General features: G+C 62.4%; 1 protein-coding gene across 1 annotated transcript; it reads left to right on the plus strand.

Moving 5' to 3' along the window:
* The first annotated feature begins 2,555 nt into the window (after positions 1–2,555).
* Positions 2,556–17,253, plus strand: LOC147912046 (putative GTP-binding protein 6). Its single transcript, XM_087426765.1, has 10 exons — positions 2,556–2,964; positions 8,197–8,334; positions 8,943–9,013; positions 9,181–9,311; positions 9,689–9,759; positions 10,099–10,257; positions 11,807–12,015; positions 15,034–15,182; positions 15,605–15,757; positions 16,110–17,253. The coding sequence occupies exons 1-10, from the start codon at positions 2,586–2,588 to the stop codon at positions 16,231–16,233; spliced, it is 1,584 nt and encodes a 527-aa protein (XP_087282891.1). The 5' UTR covers positions 2,556–2,585; the 3' UTR covers positions 16,234–17,253.
* Positions 17,254–19,028: the final 1,775 nt, after the last annotated feature.

Here is a 19,028-nt window from a genome sequence, read left to right on the forward strand (position 1 = left end):
CAGTCTCTCATCCTGTCAACGGGGAAATGGCACCAGGATGGTCACCTGTCCAGGGCTTCACAGGCAATGTTGGGTCAAGACCCCAAGAGTTCACCCAGTTTCTTTCAGGCTAATAATCTACGTCTCAATCTAAACTTGTTCTGCACAGCGTGATCACATTTGTCCAGGCAGATCCTACCACTAAGGCACCATCTCAAAGGTCCCCTTTAATCCCTAACACCCATCCCTAAACACTACTGAGTTTCCCACCCGCCTCAGGCTACACCTCTCTAGAGCTCTGCAGTCTCCCTCATTCTCTGTTACAATGACGTGGTTAAACCTCACCTCTGGAAATATCAGAAAGGCCGTGGCTTTCTGCAGACACTCAAAAAGGAACATTTCAGGGCTGGCCCCATGGCTTAGTGGTTAAGTGCGTGCACTCCACTGCTGGCGGCCCGGGTTTGGATCCCGGGCGCGCACCAATGCACCGGTTCTCTGGCCGTGCTGAGGCTGCATCCTACATACAGCAACTAGAAGGATGTGCAGCTATGACATACAACTATCTACTGGGGCTTTGCGGGGAAAAAAAAAAAAGGAACATTTCAATTAACATTGTTCTCCCGTGAAAACAAGAAGGCTCTAGTGAGGCTGGGATTCCTGTGACCTTTCAACACTGTACTTTCTGAATGTTGTCTGGAGAATACAACTGCCAGTCCCAATGGGAGGACGCTCCTCAGAACCAGCCTACCCTCGCTTTCTGATGGACCCAGAGGGCTCTGCTACCATTTCCCAAGCCACATCCACCAGGCATTGGAACTCCAAGGTAGAGCCTGGGACCCCAGGGGCTGCACTCAGGCTACCAATGCAGACTTCGGAGCCCCCAGGGCAGGACAGGAGACTCCAATGCAGGGTTCAGGACCCTGGGGGCCACACTCAGGCTAGCAGCAGATTGCAGAATCCCCCAGGGCCAGATTCGGAACCCCCAAGCAGAGTTCAGGACCCCTGAAGACCACATTGAATACCCAAGGCAAGGTCTGGGACCCTAGGAACAGGCTCAGACCCCCAAGAAAGGGTTCAGGACTCCCGGGGCCACACTCAAGCTATCAATGCAGATTTCAGAACCCCTGGGGCCAGGCAGGAGACTCCAAGGCAGAGTTCTGGACCCCAGCAACTGGCTCGGACCCCTGGGGCCACACTCAGACCCTCTAAGGAAGAGTCTGGGACCCCTGGGCCACACTCGGACCCACAAGGCAGGATCAGGGGCCCCCAGGGCCGCACTCAGACCCCCAAGGCAGGATCTGGGCCCCCGAGACCACACTAGGACCCACAAGGCAGGATCTGGGCCCCCCGGGGCTGCGATCAGACCCCCAAGGCAGGATCTGGGCCCCCGGGGCCGCACTAGGACCCACAAGGCAGGATCTGGGGTCCCCAGGGCTGCACTCGGAGGCCCCCCCAGGCAGGATCTGGGACCCCCGAGGCCACACTTGGACCCACAAGGTAGGATCTGGGACCCCGGGGCCGGGCTCAGACCCCCAAGGCAGGATCTGGGCCCCCGAGACCACACTAGGACCCACAAGGCAGGATCTGGGCCCCCGGGGCCGCACTAGGACCCACAAGGCAGGATCTGGGGTCCCCAGGGCTGCACTCGGAGCCCCCCCCAGGCAGGATCTGGGACCCCCGAGGCCACACTTGGACCCACAAGGTAGAATCTGGGACCCCGGGGCCAGGCTCAGACCCCCAAGGCAGGATCTGGGCCCCCGAGACCACACTAGGACCCACAAGGCAGGATCTGGGCCCCCGGGGCCGCACTAGGACCCACAAGGCAGGATCTGGGGTCCCCAGGGCTGCACTCGGAGCCCCCCCCAGGCAGAATCTGGGACCCCCGAGGCCACACTTGGACCCACAAGGTAGAATCTGGGACCCCGGGGCCAGGCTCAGACCCCCAAGGCAGGATCTGGGCCCCCGAGACCACACTAGGACCCCCAAGGCAGGATCTGGGCCCCCGGGGCCGCACTAGGACCCACAAGGCAGGATCTGGGGTCCCCAGGGCTGCACTCGGAGGCCCCCCCAGGCAGGATCTGGGACCCCCGAGGCCACACTTGGACCCACAAGGTAGGATCTGGGACCCCGGGGCCGGGCTCAGACCCCCAAGGCTGGATCTGGGGCCCCCAGGGCCGCACTCGGATCCCCAAGGGCGGATCTGGGATCCCGGGGCCGCGCTCAAACCCCCAAGTCAGGATCTGCAGCCCCCGGGGCCGCACTCGGACCCCCAAGGCAGAGTTCGCGACCCCGGGAACGGGATTGGACCCCCAGGACCGGACCCCGGCCTGCGCGGTGGCCGGAGCGGACCGCGGGGAGGCGCGGGGTGGGGCGCGCCCGCGGAGGTGGGGTGCGGGGCCCTCTCGCAGCGCTACCTGGCGCGGGGTCCGCCCGGATCACCCCGCCGAAGCGGAGCGCATCCCCGACGGCGGCATCCGGAGACCAGCCTCCCCGGCGGACCGCGCGCCAATCAGGCGGCGGCGAGCACGTGACGCGGGCGGCCAATGGGGAGCCCGCACGGGAGCACGCCCCCGGGGCCCCGCCCACTGCGTTCCGGCGGACGAGGAATGTGGGCCGTGCGGGCCGCCGTCCGCCCGGGGCCATGGCTCTCCCGCGTGGTCCGCCGCTGCCCGGCTCTCAGGGCCGCCGTGTCGCTGCCGCCGTTCCCGGGGCGGGCGCTCGCCGCCTTCGGCCCGGGGGGGCCCGGGACCCTGGAGGGGCGAGGGGGCGGCGGGCGGGGCCAACGGGCGGATGGCTGGAGAAGCCGAGCGGGAGAGCAGGAGGAGGAGGAGGAGGAGGAGGAGGAGCCAGAAGATGCGGAGGAGGAGGAAGAGGAGGAGGAGGAGCTGCTGAGGAGGGACCCTCTGCTGCCGGCGGGGGCCCAGCGCGTGTGCTTGGTTCACCCTGAGGTCAAGTGGGGACCCGGGAAGCCGCAGCTGACCCGAGGTGACCGGGAGCGGGGCCGCGGGGCCCGGAGCACGGAGCCTTGGGGGCGGAGACTTAGATGGGCGGGGCTGTGGGCGGGACTCCGAGGGCTGGCACTCATAGGGAGGGGAGGCTCCGGGGGCGGGGCTTATGGGGGCGGAGACACCCCCCCGAGGGCTGGCACTCATAGGGCGCGGTGGCTGAGGGGCGGGGCTTCTGGGGGCGGAGAGTCCGAGTGCTGGCACTCATAGGGCGGGGAGGCTCCGGAGGCGGGGCTTATGGGGGCGGAGACACCCCCCCCCGAGGGCTGGCACTCATAGGGCGCGGTGGCTGAGGGGCGGGGCTTCTGGGGGCGGAGAGTCCGAGTGCTGGCACTCATAGGGCAGGGAGGCCGAGGGGGCGGGGATTCGGGGCGGAGACTTCGAGGGGCGGGGCTTCGAGGGCTGGAACTCATTGAGCGAGGATTGAGGCTGTGGCGGCGGAGACTCCTGGGGGCGGGACTCTTAGGGCGGGGGCCTATGGGGGCGGAGTCTCTGGGGCGGGACTCCGAGGGCTGAAAGGCGTAGGGCGGAAACCCCGAGGGGCGGGGCTTCGAGGGCTGGAACTCGCACCGGGGACCCGGGGGCTGGGCTTTGGGGCGGGGCTCGGAGGGCTGAGCAGAACCCACTGCGTCCCGGTTCCCCCCAAACCTGCCCCCGGGCCAGCGTGAAGCAGCCTCAGCCCCTGCTGCCTCGTCTTGAAGTTCTTCCTGATTTGGGTGGGGGCGCGCCTTCCCCTTGCGCGCAGCAGCTCCTGGGCCCTCTCCGCTTTCCGCCTGCGCTCCTGGTCCAGCCCCCTCTCCTCTCCCTCTCCTCCGGCCTGTAGTGTTGTCTCCTCGTCCCCATCTTCGAAGGAAGAGAATCTCACAAAACTCCAAAACCTCTGTGCACGGTGTGTGTCACAAGCCTTAGTCTTTTATGGGCGAGCATTTTCATTCTGTCGTCACTGAACTCTAAACAAAGATCGTGCCCAAAAACGTTCAACGTACTCTTTATGCAAACTGTGAAGAAACAGCAGACCCTTGGCAGCTGCCCCTGAGAAGCTGCCTCCCCTGAGAAGCTGCCTCCCCAGGACATTCATCGTCAGCCATTCAGTGGCAGCCCGCTGGGCCTGCACCGTCAAGGCGGGGGGACAGCAGACACACCGGGCAGAAGCCCCGCTGGGGCCTAAGCGCTGAGGGCGGGCAGAGAGAGGAAGGTGGTCAGGAGCTTGCCCCCTCTCAGCAGGGTGGTCCTGCCTGACCCGGGAAGACCAGACCCCGAGGTGGAGGGAGCAGCAAACAAGTGGCTGGGGGCAGTGTGCAGAGGCGGGGCCTCGTGGGAGCACATCCCGGGGTCCCCCAGGACCCCTGACAGCTGGCTGCTGGGGGGCGGTTGGAGCCGAGTCACTCCCGATCCTGTAGGCCACGTCAGGACGTGGGTTTTGACGAGTGCACTGGGTGTTGAGCAGAGGAGGCACCCGATGGGGTGGGGTTCTATTTATTCTCTTCCTCTTCTCCCTTTTGTTAGAGCTTTACTGAGATGCGGTTCACACGCCATACAATTAACCATTCTGAAGGCACAGTCCAGCAGCAGCACATCAGTCTTGTGCAGCCACGCCTCTGTCTAGTTCCAGAACACTTTCCACACTCCAGAAGCAGACCCTGTGCCCTTAGTAGCAGACCCTGCCCACGCTCCCCCACCCAGGCCCTGGCAGCCACTGGTCTGCCTGCTGCCCCTGTGGATTTGCCGTGCTGGACGTTTCATCTCAGTGCAGTCAGATGGGCTGTGGTCTTTTGTGTCTGGCTTCTCTCTGACATGTTTTCGAGGTTCATCTATGTTCTAGCTGTGTCAGTGCTTCGTTCTTTTTTTTCTTAGAGACTTTTTTAAGAGCAGTTTTAGTTTCACAGCAAAATTGAGAGGAAGGTACAGAGACTTCCCATAGACCTTCTGCCCCCCACACAGCCTCCCCCATGATCAATATCGCCCACCACACGGTGGATTTGTCACAATTGATGAACCTCCATTGACACATCATGGTCACCCAGAGTCCGTAGTTTCCCTTAGGGCTCACTCTTGGTGCTGTACATTCTGGGGGTTTGGACAGATGTGTGATAACATGCATCCACCATTAGCATACCACACAGAATAGTCTCACTGCCCTAAAAGTCCTCTGTGCTCCTCCTCCTCATCCTTCACCGCCCCCCTCCCTCCCCCAACCCCTGGCAACCATGGATCTTTGTAATGTTTCCATAGTTTTGCCTTTGTTCAGAGTGCATACAGTTGGAATCATATACTATGCAGCCTTTTCAGATTGGCTCTTTCCACTTAGTAACGTGCATTTAAGTTCCTGCACATCTTTTCATGGCTTGATAGCTCTTTTTTTTTTTTAGTGCTAATAATATTCCATTGTCTGGATGGACCGTGGTTTGCTTACCCATTCACCCACTGCAGAACACTGTGGTTGCTTCTGAGCTGCTATAAACATCCCTGTGCAGGTTTTCGTGTGGACACAAGGTTTCAGCTCGTTTGGGTAAATCCCAGGATCGTACGGTGAGAGTATGTGTAGTTTTGTACGAGACTGCCAAACTGTCTTCCAGACTGGCTGAGCCATCTTGTGTTCCCACCAGCAAAGAATAAGAGTTCCTGTCGCTCCACATCCTCACCAGCATTTGGTGTTCTCAGTGTTCTGGATTTTGGCCACTCTAATAGGTGTGTGGTGGTGTCTCATCGTTGTTTTAATTTGCATTTCCCTGACGACGACATAAGATGAGGAGCGTCTTTTCACGTGCTTAGTTTCCATCAGTATGTCTTGTTTGGTGAGGTGTCTGTTCAGCTCTTTGGCCCATTGTTTAATCAAGTTGTTTTCTTATTATTGAGTTTTGAGAGTTCCTTGTGTATTTTGGAGAAGACTCCTTTATCAGATGTGTCTGCAGATATTTTCTCCCAGTCTGTGTCTTGACTTCTCTCTCTCCACAACATCTTCCACAGACGGAAGTGTTTAGTTTTCACTACTGTCATATCCTCAAGCTCAGAGATTTTTTCCTCAGCCACGCCCAGCCTGCTAGCAAGCCCGTCAAAGGCACTCTCCATTCCTGTTGCACTGCTTTGACCTCGAGCATTTCCTTTTGGTTCTGTCTTAGGGTTTCCATCTCTCTGCTCACGTTGCCCATGTTTTCTAGCCTGCTGTCTACTTTATCACGCATATCAGTCACAGTTGTGTTAATTCCCAGTCTGATAGTTCCCACATGCCTGCCACGTCTGAGTGTGGTTCTCACGCTCGCCTCTGTCTGCACATTGCGTCTTTTGCTTTCTGGTGGGACTAATTTTTTCTTGATAGCTGGGCGCGATGAACCAGGTAAAAGGAACTGCAGTACATGGGCCTTAGTGATGTGGTGAGCGGGGAGGGGAAGGATTCTCTAGTCCTGTTTAGGTCTCAGTCTTGCAGTGGCCTGAGCCGCTGGGCTGTGAAACTCACAGTGCTTCTCGATTTTCTTTTCCACGGAGCGGGTGCCCAGGGTGAGGAGGTGGGGTCTGACGCAGCCTTTTGACCAGACCCCAGGCAGGTGGCTGTGGGAGTGGCCTGAAGGAGCAGGGAGGGTGCTCAGTGACCCCCAGTGGAGCTGGGACGTGGCCCCATGGAGGTCGGGAAAGACAGCACCTGCAGGGTTTGCTGATGGGCCATGGGGGACGTCAGGGATGACCCCAAGGGCCTGACATGAGCGACCAGGAGGGTGGAGGTGGGGAAGACCGGCGGGGCCCATCAGGAGTCAAACCCCAGAAGATCATACCTCCCCTCAGCCCAGAGGATGGGGGACCCTGCCTCCCCACAGCCAAGGGGCTGGGGGACCCCGCTTCCCCATGGCACAGAGAATGGAGGACTCCCCCCACAGCATAGAGGATGGGGGACCCCACAGCCCAGGGGATGGGGGACCCTGCCTCCCACTGAGCAGAGCTTGAGGACCCCGCCCCGTGGTCTTGGATCCTGGCCTGGAGGCTGGCTCGTACTCACCAGCCTTGTCACTCCCATCCTCCTCTCCTGCCTCAGTTTCCTCATTGTGCCGTGAGCTCTGAGGAGGGTGAAGTGACCTAGCATTCACAAGGCTGCCCCAAAGACAGCAGCACCCAGAGTTGCTGAGTGGGGATAACGGAGCAGGAGGCACAGGAATGACAGGGCGGCTCCTCTGTGAGCTTCTGCTGCAAGGGGCAGCCTTATGGACGGGGCTGGGGGCGGTGGGGAGAGGGCCGTCTGGTTGTGAAGTGGGAGGGGTTAGGGTGGGAACGGCTCAGGATGGAGGCCCACCTCACTCGGGGCTCAGGGAGCACCAACTACGCGTCTAATGAGAAAACTCACCTGGAGGCCTGCTGAGCTATCCTCCCCGGTCACAGCCCCCAGGCTCCCATCCCCTCTAGACCCCGTCTCAGCCCCGTCCCCCACAGTGAGGGCTCAAAACCCCAGGACACGTTGGTGCCTGTTGTCCCTGAGCACAGCGTCTTGGGCTGCCCTGCACCATCTTCCTCCTCAGGAGTGACTGTCAGAAGGAGAACCTGTGATCGGGCAGCTCTTATGTGATTGGTCCTCAACCCCACGGCCCGGCCCAGGCCCCCTAGTGCCCTCGGCTCCTGTCACTGGGCACCTCCTGTCACCGCCTGGGCCGCTCCTGGAGCCTTCCCCATGCCCCTTGCCCCGTCCCACACTTCATCCTGTCTGTTCGTGGCTGTGGGCCCTGCGTGGATACTGTCTTCCCCGTGCCAGGCTCAGCAAAGGCAACCTCTGGGGCCAGGCTGGCACCAGTCTCTGGGAACTCCTGCTCCTCACCCACGGGGGCTCACAGCCACCCTCGGGGAGTCTGGCAGCTTCCCTGGGCCCTCAGGGGCCACCTCACAGGAGATGCCATGGAGTGGGTCACAGCAGACCACGGGCTCACTGAGCAGACGTCTGTCACCAAGCATGATGCCAACGTGAGGAGGGGCTGTCCTTGCATCCCGCTCGGCTCCGGCGCCCCCTCCCGCTCCCCTCGCCTCTGTCCTCCCCTGCCTACCACTTGTGCCTAGAAGAATAGTTGTCTTTCAGAACAAATGCCGATGTGGTGCTGTCGCAGAGGACCTCCACACAAGCATAGGCAGCCATCCCGGCCTGGCGATCTGGCCAGGGTGCACCAGGCAGGGCCGGACAGGGCCCGGGGCCGACCCCACAGGGACACGTCCCTCACACTGTCCCCATCTCTCCCCAAAGCCGAGTGGCAAGTGGCGGAGGCAAAAGCGCTGGTCCACACGCTGGACAACTGGTCGGTGGTGGAGACGATGGTGGTGCCCACGAAGACGCCCGACAGGAAGCTCATTTTCGGCAAAGGGACCTTGGAGCACCTGACAGGTGGGTCCAGCACACGTGTTCCCGTCCCCTCCTGTCCTCTCTTCCTCCCCGGAGTAACGGAACGACAGTGGGGCTGTCTGGGGCAGATGGAGGCAGCCTCACGGGAACCTGGGGAAAGCCGCCACCTGGATCAGAACCTCAGTGAGGCCCTGGGGGCACCGTCGGGACAGTTTAGAGGAGGGTGGAAGCTGCCTTGTGGCCCGCAGCCCAGCCCACCCTCCTTCCAGGCTGCACGCCACCTGCTCTCAGCGCCCCGTGCTGTGGGGCCTGCGTGTAAATCAAGCCCTCCATGGCCCCCCGACAGTCCCCACCCTAAACCCCTGTCGGCTCGAGTTCAGAGCAGCGAGCCCTGCAGACGTGCAGAGGGGGCATGCTCACCGCCCGTCTGTGTCACCCCGAGTCTTAGATGCAGGGTTGTGTGACCTCCGTGTGCGTGGCCCCACACCCCTGAAGATGGACCCTGGCCGACCCCTCTCCCACCTCCCGACCTCCCAAGTACTGTGCCCAGACTCGGGGATGTCCGTGAACACAGCCAATGACATGCAGGTTGGTCCCGTGACACGTCCGTGGGAGGGCAGACCTGTGATGGGTCCTTCTCTTTCCCCTAGAGAGAATTAGAGGATCGCCTGAGATCACAGCCGTCTTTCTGAACGTGGAGAGGATGGGCACGCCCACCAAGGTAGCTTGTGATCTCAGCGGGCTGAGGGAGTCGGGTCAGCCTCCCGCCACGCGGGGCAGACAAGGGCACAGGATCTGGGGACAGCGTCATGTCCGCCCAAGCCTGAGGTCCCGCAATGGGCCTGGCGTCCCATGCAGATCCCTCGCTCGCGCTCCCTCCTTTTCCAGAAAGAACTGGAAGCCACCTGGGGCGTGCAGGTGTTCGACCGGTTCACGGTGGTTCTCCACATCTTCCGCTGCAACGCCCGGACCAAGGAGGCCCGGCTTCAGGTGGCGCTGGCCGAGCTCCCCCTCCTCAGGTACTCAGAGGGCACCGGGTCTTGGGACAGACATGGGACCCCCTTCTCGTGTTCGTGAGTTTGACCGGTGCCCGGGTGCAGTAAGGACAGAGCGTGGCCGGCTGCGCCCGCCTGGACATTGTAGCTTGTCAGGTGTCCGAGCAGCACCCCCGCCAGGCGCGTGCCCCCCATGAGGACCTGCATTCCATTGTGGGACCTCCGTCCCCGACGGTGAAGGCCCGTGTGGAGGGAGGACCCCGGTGCGCTCAGTGTCCCCACACAGAAGCCCCACCCGAGTTGTGTCCTGCCCTCACCTCGGTCGTGTCGGGCCTGCTCCGCTTCAGCTGGATGGGCAGGTGCGTCGGCCCCGTCTACTGACCTGCCCCCTTCCACGTCAGGTCCAGCCTGAGAAACGACACTGCCAGCCTGGACGGACGAGCAGGGGGCTCGCGCTACATCATGGGGTCAGGTAATGTGTCCCCGGTCTTGTCACGGGTTGTCACATGACAAGGGGGTTGTCACGGAAGCCGGGCGGAGCCGTCTCTCAGAGGGGGAAGGTGTCGGGGTGGCAGCAGCCAGGGGGAGCAGGCTAGGAGGGTCGCCACGGCCCAAGTGTACCCCTGTCCACGTCCCCCATGCCACACCCCCGTGGCCCAAGCGCATGCCTGTCCCCATGCCCCACGCCCCACCCCGTGGCGCAGTCTGCTCGCCTGTCCACGTCCCCCACGCCCCACCCCGTGGTGCATTTGCTCTTGTGTCTTCTTCCTCCCATGTCTGCGCACTGACTCACCACCATGGGTGTTTTTAGGAGAATCCTTCGTGCAGGTGCAACAGCGTCTCTTCAAGGAGAAGGAGATGAAGATCCGGAAGGCCCTGGAGAGACTCAGGAAGAAGCGGCACCTCCTGGGGACACAGCGCAGGCGGCGGGAGTTCCCCGTGATCTCCGTGGTGGGCTACACCAACTGCGGTGAGCACAGGTCCAGGGTGGGACGCGGGCCCTCCCGCCCCGGTGCCGGGCTGCTGTATTTGAGGGGAATCTGCAAACGCGACAACCTGCAGGGTCCACCGAGAGAGAGCCGATAATGAGAACACACCACAAAGTGTGAACCACGTGTCCACAGCTTTTCGGGGTCCACGGCCCCCTGTCAAGTCACTAGTGTGTCCATTGAGTGTCAGACAATGGCCAGACACCCTTTTGTTATGGATGCTTCCCAACTCTGAGCAATAGAAAAAAATTGACATTTTCAGTCCATTTACAGTAGACGTGCTCTTAGAAGATAAAGGCAATTCAGATTTTATAGACTGTCACTTTCACGTACATTTTAAGGTTTATCTGAACACGCCTGTGAAGTGGAGTCTTACGGAGGAGACAGAACCTTGGGTTTCTTTCCGAGTCACAAAGCCTTGGGGTGACAGGCACCCTTAGAGGAATGAAGAGCACCCCAAGTTCACCTCTTCACCTTCGTTATTCACTCAGCAAGTGTTTGCTGAGCTCCTGTGCGGTCCAGCCCCCTCCGTGAGCTTGGAAAATACCGACACGATGCGACCAGCTCCACATCCTCAAGGAGCTTATGGTCTGCATCCAAAAGAGGAGGGTAACTTCCCACAAAACCTGGAACAAGCGGCTGTGGGTACATGTAGGCTTAAAACAATCATAAATGTGTAAATTCATACCTTTAGGAAATCTAGAATACTCCTGCCTGGCTGTGCCAGACAAATAGCTGTGGGCGTCTTCGTCATGGGCAAAGCCATTCTCTATTTCTGAGATGAGATGACGTGTCACCCAGCCAGGGTGCTTGGTGTCCTGTGACGTGTGTGGTGAACGTGCCCATGTGTCGAGGCTGAGCCGTCCGAGCTGGTCAGCCCAGGACAGAAATCACCCCCACCTTCTGGTCGACCTTTGGCAGGATTGAAGCCAGTGGCCACCAATAGGCCCCCGCTGGGCAGCCAGTTACTGGTGTGGGCCCTGAACACTGGGGTCAGGTGGACAGAGACGTCCATTTTGTCAGGAAGGCCGAGCAGAGGGGATGTCCTCTGGGGCCACCTGAGGCACACAGCCCCTGCCTGTCTACACCACCCCGCTCCATCTACACCAGCGCCCTCCGTCTACACGGACACCCAGCCCAGCTCATGCACACACTGTTCACGCCCTGACTCGGTCATCACCCTTCATCTCCGCCATCGCTCTCCCCCTCCGTCTACACCAGTGCCCTCCGTCTACACGGACACCCAGCCCAGCTCACGCACACACTGTTCACGCCCTGACTCGGTCGTCACCCTTCATCTCCGCCATCACTCTCCCCCTCCGTCTACACCAGTGCCCTCCGTCTACACGGACACCCAGCCCAGCTCACACACACACTGTTCACGCCCTGACTCGGTCATCACCCTTCATCTCCTCCATCACTCTCCCCCTGCGTCTACACCGTTGGACCAGCCTGGGGCCAGCAGTGGGCGGGGGGAGCCGTGTGAGGAGGGCTCTCGTGTAGCGTGTCCCCTTGGGACCCGACTTCCAGGAAAAACCACGTTGGTGAAGGCGCTCACGGGCGACGCCGCCATCCAGCCCCGGGACCAGCTGTTCGCCACCCTGGATGTCACGGCCCACGCGGGGTTGCTGCCCTGCCACATGACTGTCATCTACATGGACACCATCGGCTTCCTCTCCCAGCTGCCCCACGGCCTGATCGAGTCCTTCTCCGCCACCCTGCAAGACGTGGCCCACTCGGTGAGTGCGCGGTGGTCCGGGGCCAGGTTACCCTGATGACAAGCATAGTGGGGGGCCAGGTCCCCTCAAACACTATGTAACCGGGGACCAAGTTCCCTCAACATCAAACTACCCAGAGCCGGGTCTCCTCCAACACGACATCACTGGGGGCTGGGTCCCCCAGTGCAGGACACAACCAGGGCCTGAGTCCCCTTGCTCAGAGCACAACCAGGGGCCAGGTCCCCTCACACAGGACACACCGGGGGCCGGGTCCCCCAGTGCAGGACACAACCAGGGGCCGGGTCCTCTACCCAGGACACAACCGGGGGCCGGGTCCCCTCACACAGGACACACCGGGGACCGGGTCCCCCAGTGCAGGACACAACCAGGGCCCGGGTCCCCTCACACAGGACACACTGGGGGCCGGGTCCCCCAGTGCAGGACACAACCAGGGGCCGGGTCCCCTCACACAGGACACACCGGGGACCGGGTCCCCCAGTGCAGGACACAACCAGGGGCTGGGTCCCCTCACACAGGACACAACCAGGGGCCGGGTCCCCCAGTGCAGGACACAACCGGGGGCCGGGTCCCCTCACACAGGACACACCGGGGGCCGGGTGCCCCAGTGCAGGACACAACCAGGGCCTGAGTCCCCCAGTGCAGGGCGCAACCAGGGTCGGGTCCCCTCACACAGGTCACACCGGGGGCCGAGTCCCCCAGTGCAGGACACAACCAGGGGCCGGGTTCCCTCACACAGGACACACCAGGGGCCGGGTCCCCTAGTGCAGGACACAACCAGGGGCCGGGTCCCCTCACACAGGACACAACCAGGGGCTGGGTCCCCCAGTGCAGGACACAACCAGGGGCCAGGTCCCCTCACACAGGACACACCGGGGGCCGGGGGCCCCAGTGCGGGACACAAGCGGGGGCCGGGTCCCCTTGCTCAGAGCACAACCAGGGGCCGGGTCCCCTCACACAGGTCACACCGGGGGCCGGGTCCCCCAGTGCAGGACACAACCAGGAGCCGGGTCCCCTCACACAGGACACAACGGGGGCCGGGTCCCCTCACACAGGACACACCGGGGGCCAGGTCCCCCAGTGCCAGACACAACCAGGGGCCGGGTCCCCTCACACGACACAACCAGGGGCCGGGTCCGCCAGTGCAGGACACAACCGGGGGCGGGGTCCCCTCACACAGGACACACCAGGGGCCGGGTCCCCTAGTGCAGGACACAAGCGGGGGCCGGGTCCCCTCACACAGGACACACCGGGGGCCGGGTCCCCCAGTGCAGGACACAACCGGTGGCCGGGTCCTCTCACACAGGACATACCGGGGGCCGGGTGCCCCAGTGCAGGACACAACCAGGGGCCGAGTCCCCTCACACAGGACACACCGGGGGCCGGGTCCCCTCACACAGTACACAACCGGGGGCCGGGTCCCCTCACACAGGACACACCGGGGGCCAGGTCCCCCAGTGCAGGACACAACCAGGGGCCGCGTCCCCTCACACAGGACACAACCAGGGGCCGGGTCCCCTCATGCAGGACATAACCCGGGCCCAGGTCTCCTCACGCGGGATGTCACCCCACAGGGGCCTGGTCCCTCAGCCCCCTCAGGAGCTGGCGCCCACCCCCCCCCTCGAGTTTGGCCCTGCCCTGTGACCCCTTCCAAGAGTAAACATGGCAGAGAGGAAGGAGCCACCGTCCAGGGCAACCTGGACCGCCCCTCAGCAGCGATCCGTCAGGTCAGCTTGTGCGTGGAGCCTCGTGAGGTGATGAGGACACATTCCCTGTGGTCTTGCACCAAAACCATAGCCCTGTGTAAATGTGAGGGAAACCCAGACAAGCCCAGCGGAGGGCATCCCGCAGAATGCCCGTCCAGCACTCAAGAGTCACCGCCCTGCGGGGCCCAGGGAGACGCGACGACCACGTGTGGTGGGATGTTGGATGGCGTCCGGGATGCAAGGCTCGTGGGGGTAGGACTAGTGAAGTCTGAACAGGGCCTGGGGTCTAGTCACGAGATGTACCCCTGTCAGCCCCTCGTTTGTGACAGGCGCCCCTGTAACGTCAGAGGCGCCAACAGCAGACGGGGCGAGGGCCGCGTGAAACCCTCTGCACCGTCTTTACAGGCTTCCTGAAATCCAAAACTCCTGACATAAAACATTCATAAGAAAAATTTAAGCTCAGCTCCCAGAAGAAAACAGAACCCAGAAGTGAATACCCCAAAAGATAAACGGCACCTTTTTCCAGCGGCAGAATCACATGCAGCTTTTTCCTTCTTCTTTTCTGTATTTTCCAAATTTCGTGGAAGGAACCTACTTCTTTTTTTTCCTGTGTGTGAGGAAGACTGGCCCTGAGCTAACATCCGTGCCCATTTTCCTCCACTTTATATGGGACGCGGCCTCAGCACGCCTGACAAGCGGTGTGTCAGTGCGCGCCCGGGATCCGAACCCGGGCCGCCAGCAGCGGAGCGCGTGCACTTACCCGCTACGCCACGGGGCCGGCCCCAGGAACCTACTTCTAAAACGTTTAAAATTAGGGAAGAAAGCATTCTTAAAAATGTGAAATAACATAAGCTTTTTCTTTTACGATTTCACAGAGGGGTGAAACAGCCCAAAGCTTTGAGTGAAGCCCCTGGTGGGTGGGGCTGGTGGCGGTTGGTCACAGCTGGGCGCAGCCTTGTTGCGAGTCTGGGGGTGCAGAGCCGGTCCCTGTGGGGCGGCGGGAGGCGGTGCGGGTGCCCGTCCAGGTGTAGGAGGAGGAGGGGCCTGGCTGGGGCGGGACCTGAGTGAGGGGCGCTGGGTGGGCCTCAGTGCACCGTGGCCCAGCTGTGGTCTCGGGGAGCCCCCGTCCTCGGGTCCCACCCACCTCCACCAGGTCGGGGGCACTGCGTGGGGGCATCTCCCATCCCCCCCGGGCACGCGGTGCCCGTCGGAGCCCCGGTCCTGGGCCTGGGCCTGGGCCTGGGCGGCGGCTCCCGTGGGGCTGGGGACCGGTGTCCGCAAAGCTGTCCGACCCCCCGGCCCGTCTGGTCCTCAGGATCTGATCGTCCACGTGAGGGACGTGAGCCACCCCGAGACCGAGCTGCAGAAGGCCAGCGTTCTGTCCACTCTGCGGGGCCTGCGCCTGCCCGCGCGGCTGCTGGACTCCGTGGTGGAGGTCCACAACAAGGCGGACCGGGTGCCCGGGTGAGTGGAGCGCGGCCGCCCCGCCCGCCGAGCCTCTCCTTCTGGGCCGGCCGCCTGGGCCTGCTGAGGAGCCGCTGCTTGGCTCCTGGGCCGGGAGCGAGGGCGTCTCCCACGGGGGGCTCGTCTCCTGCCTGCAGGAGGAAAAGGGGTCAGGGCGCCCTGTGGCACCTGCTGTCACGTGCCTTCAGCTCCATGTGCTCGCCGTGCCCCCAAGGCGGTGCATTTTGGGGTGTTCTGAGCCCTTCAGCCCCGCACCCCCATGTTTCACCCCAGCCTTCTTGTTCCTCTTCCCTTGTCTTCCCGTCGGGCGGGGCCCTGCCCTCTCCCAGGACGGACTGAGGCGCTCACAGTCAGGACCCCTGGGCGGGTGGGACCCCCTCACTCAGTGGCCCCTCGACTGAGCGGTCTGCCGGCCCCCGCAGGTACAGCCCCGCGGAGCCGCACGCCCTGGCCGTGTCCGCCCTGCTGGGCCAGGGGCTCGAGGAGCTGAAAGCCCGGCTGGAAGACGTCGTCTTGAGAGCGACGGGGAGACGGGTCCTCACGCTCCGCGTCCGGCTGGCGGGGCCGCAGCTGAGGTGTGTCAGCCCGGCAGGGGCGGGGGGCCCTTCACGTGTGGAGGAGCCGGGGAGGCGCCAGGAGCGCAGAGGGGCTGCGTGTTTCTGAGCGGCCGGCGTGGCTGCAGCCGATCGGAGTGAATTCCTCAGGCGCAGCACCAGGCCCGTGCGCACCCGTGGACATTCCAGTAACAACAACTCCCCCCCAGTAAGAGCGACTCCCCAGTATAACGACCCCCACCAGTAATGGCGAGCCCCACCAGTAATGCAGGAGCTCCGGGGGGCGGGGCGGGGGGCTGCGGCCCTCGGGGTGCAGGGTCACCGTGAGCACGTTAGGTCCTCACCAGTGTCGCATCGCGCGCCTCCCCCGCAGCTGGCTGCACCGCGAGGCCACCGTGCAGGACGTGGAGGTGCTCCCCGAGGCGGGGGCCGCCGACGTGAAGGTCATCATGAGCAGCTCCGCTTACGGCAAATTCAGGAAGCTTTTTCCAGGGTGACGGGACGCGGAGGCCGGGGGGACCGCATCGTGTCAGCCCGAGGATGAAGCGGGCACCACCTCGGGGCCTCCCCCACCTCGGGGGGCCTCCCCCCCCCACCTCGGCGGGCCCTGCGATTGCTGCTCTTGACTGCGGGGGGCTGGTGGCCGCCCGAGCCTGCCGTTGGATGGCGCGGCTCTGAGCCGTTCCAGGTCCACAGTCGTGCGGCCTGTGGACGGACCGCCCTGCCAGAATGTGCCAGCTACCAGATGTGTAAAGCTTTGCTCTTGTGTTTGTAAACCAGCCTTTCTGGCTCTTCAGTGCGCCGGCCGCCCTGCAGAAGTGCTGCAAACAGTGGCTGGTGAAGGAAGCAGGTGCAATTTCTCCATCCGCTGTGTTTCCACAGGTCCACAGCTGCCAGGTCTAGGTTTCCCCACGGCAGTGTCGTGGAAATAATTAAACTCTCCCGGCGACCTAGAAACCTCCCCACAAAGGTAGAGGAGAAAGAACACGTTTTGTCACAAACAGGCAGGAAACTAGAACGTGATGTGCGTCACAGGCAGCTGCTGTGAGATGCAGAGGCGGGAGGAACCTCACTTTTATACCACCAGGCAGATGCAGCCCGTCACATGTTCACTGTCTTTATCCAGAGGAAAAAGCTGCTCCCATCTTTTCGACAAGCGGGAGGTTCACTCTTGGAGAAAAACTCCCCCAGAGGCAGGAGGCAAGACCCCCTTCCTGACGCTCCGGGGTCCCAAGACTCACATTCCTGGGCTGCCAAACTGGTGGGACGCCCTTCAGCTTTTAAGGAGATTTGCATACATTTCAGGGAGACCAGGGAGCTACACAATTCTAAGTTTTCTGAAGGGATGCTAATGGGGGAGATCTCTTTCCCTTTGGGCAACAGGAAGATTTTTTCTTTAATTTTTTTCCTTAGATTTGTATACATCCTTAGGGTGGTGAGTGTTTTCTGAGTTGTCCCCAAATTTCAGCATTCGGAGATAACTGAAAAAAAATCTCTACCCGTCCTGGGCAAGCAGATGAATGGGTGTGTGTGAACTTTCCTAAAGACGGGAGCACTTTCCTTTATTTATATGACTTCATTATCCACACACTGTTATACACACGCGGACCCACGGGCCCCACTGCCCCCGGGCTCCTCCCTCAGTACCTGATCCCACACAGACCTTCCCAAACCTGACGTCCTAACTGTGCCATCCTGAGGATTCTGAATGTGGGTAGTGTGGTACACAAAATAATGTCCCCAAAGACGTCCACGTCGTGATCCCTGTGTGGTAGACAGAATAATGTCCCCAAAGACGTCCACGTCCTAATCCCCGTGTGGTAGAATAATGTCCCCAAAGATGTCCACGTCCTAATCCCCGTGTGGTAGAATAATGTCCCCAAAGACGTCCATGTCCTAATCCCCGTGTAGTAGAATAATGACCCCAAAGACGTCCGCGTCCTCATCTCCAGAATCTGTGAGTGGTGAAAGGAATTACAGATGTGGTGAAGTCTCGGATCCTGCGATGGAGTTGATCCTGGATGCCCCGGGTGGCCCACCCTCAGAAGGGTCCAGATAATCAGGAGGCAGAGTCCGAGTATGAGAGCACTGCACCCGAGGTTGGAGTCAGGAAGCTCTGAGGTAGCTGAGCATCTGGCTGTGCAGATGGAGGAGGGCCCTCAGACGAGGCGTGGACGCCTCCAGAAGCTGGAAGGACGAGGACACATTCCCCCCTGCAGCCCTGGAGGGACCGGCTGTGCCCACAGGGGGATTTTAGCCCCGGGAGACCCCCGTCTGCCTCCTGACCTGCAGCCCTGTCGGGATGCACGTGTGGTTTGAAGCCAGCACGGTCGTCTGTCACAGCCGCCCCGGCACACCCACGCTTGTGGGCTCGAGTGCAGAGCAGACAGGACAGGACTCCGTGAGCCGCCGAGGGAGGGAGAGACCTGCCTGTCACGCCCCGAGAGGAGGCGGGCTCCAGGCCCAGGCTGAGTGCGGAGCTGGGACGAGGCCCACTCTGGTCCGGCACGGGGGGTGGGGAGGGGCACGTGCTGGGGGCCCGGGCCTGGCCACACGGGAGCAGAGCCACGGCCTCCTCTAGGACAGGTGAGCAGGCCAGGAGACCAGCCAGCCCTGGCCTCACGCACCTGCTCCGCCAGCCTGTCTGCTTCCTTCAGCTCAGCCCCGGGGATTCGCTCCTACAGGGTCCCCGAGGCCCAGGGGGCTTTGAAGAGACCCGGTGGGCAGGGTGCATCCTGCTTGGCCCCCCAGGCTCCCGAGGTCCAGCGCAGTCCACCTGCCAGCCTGTGGCTGCCCTGGGTGTGAGCCCCGCACGGTCCCGGGGGTTCCTTCACCCGTCCCTTCTGCCCGTCCCCGTGTGCCAGGCCCCCACTTCCTCCTGGTCCAGCCTCCAGGCTCCTGTCTGCTCCACCCCCACCTCCTCCCCATCTGGGAGACGCAGGCAGGGCTCTGGGGGCGGTCCTGGCCTCTGGTCCCCTCGCTGTCCTCCCAGGACCCCCCGCCTGTTCCTGGGGTCCCTGCCTCACCCCAGAGGCCCCACCCCAGGGCCTCAGAGGGGAGGATATCTCAGCCCAGGGCTCCTCAGGCTCAGCCTGGGGTCTGCAGAGTCCAGACACCCACTGCGGGAGCTCAGAGCGGGGCCTCGAGAAGGAGGATGAGGCGGGGGTCTCGGGGGCCGCAGGAGAGGGCTGGGGCTTTTGAGGGCCCCAGGAGGGAGGGCTAGGGTCTCATGGGGGCCTGAAAAGAGGGCTTGGGGTCTCAGGGGCCCCAGGAGAGAGCCAGGAGTCACTGG

The sequence above is a fragment of the Ceratotherium simum genome, chromosome X (assembly GCF_057802395.1).
Source record: "Ceratotherium simum simum isolate JZ-2026a chromosome X, ASM5780239v1, whole genome shotgun sequence".
Taxonomy (NCBI): domain Eukaryota; kingdom Metazoa; phylum Chordata; class Mammalia; order Perissodactyla; family Rhinocerotidae; genus Ceratotherium; species Ceratotherium simum.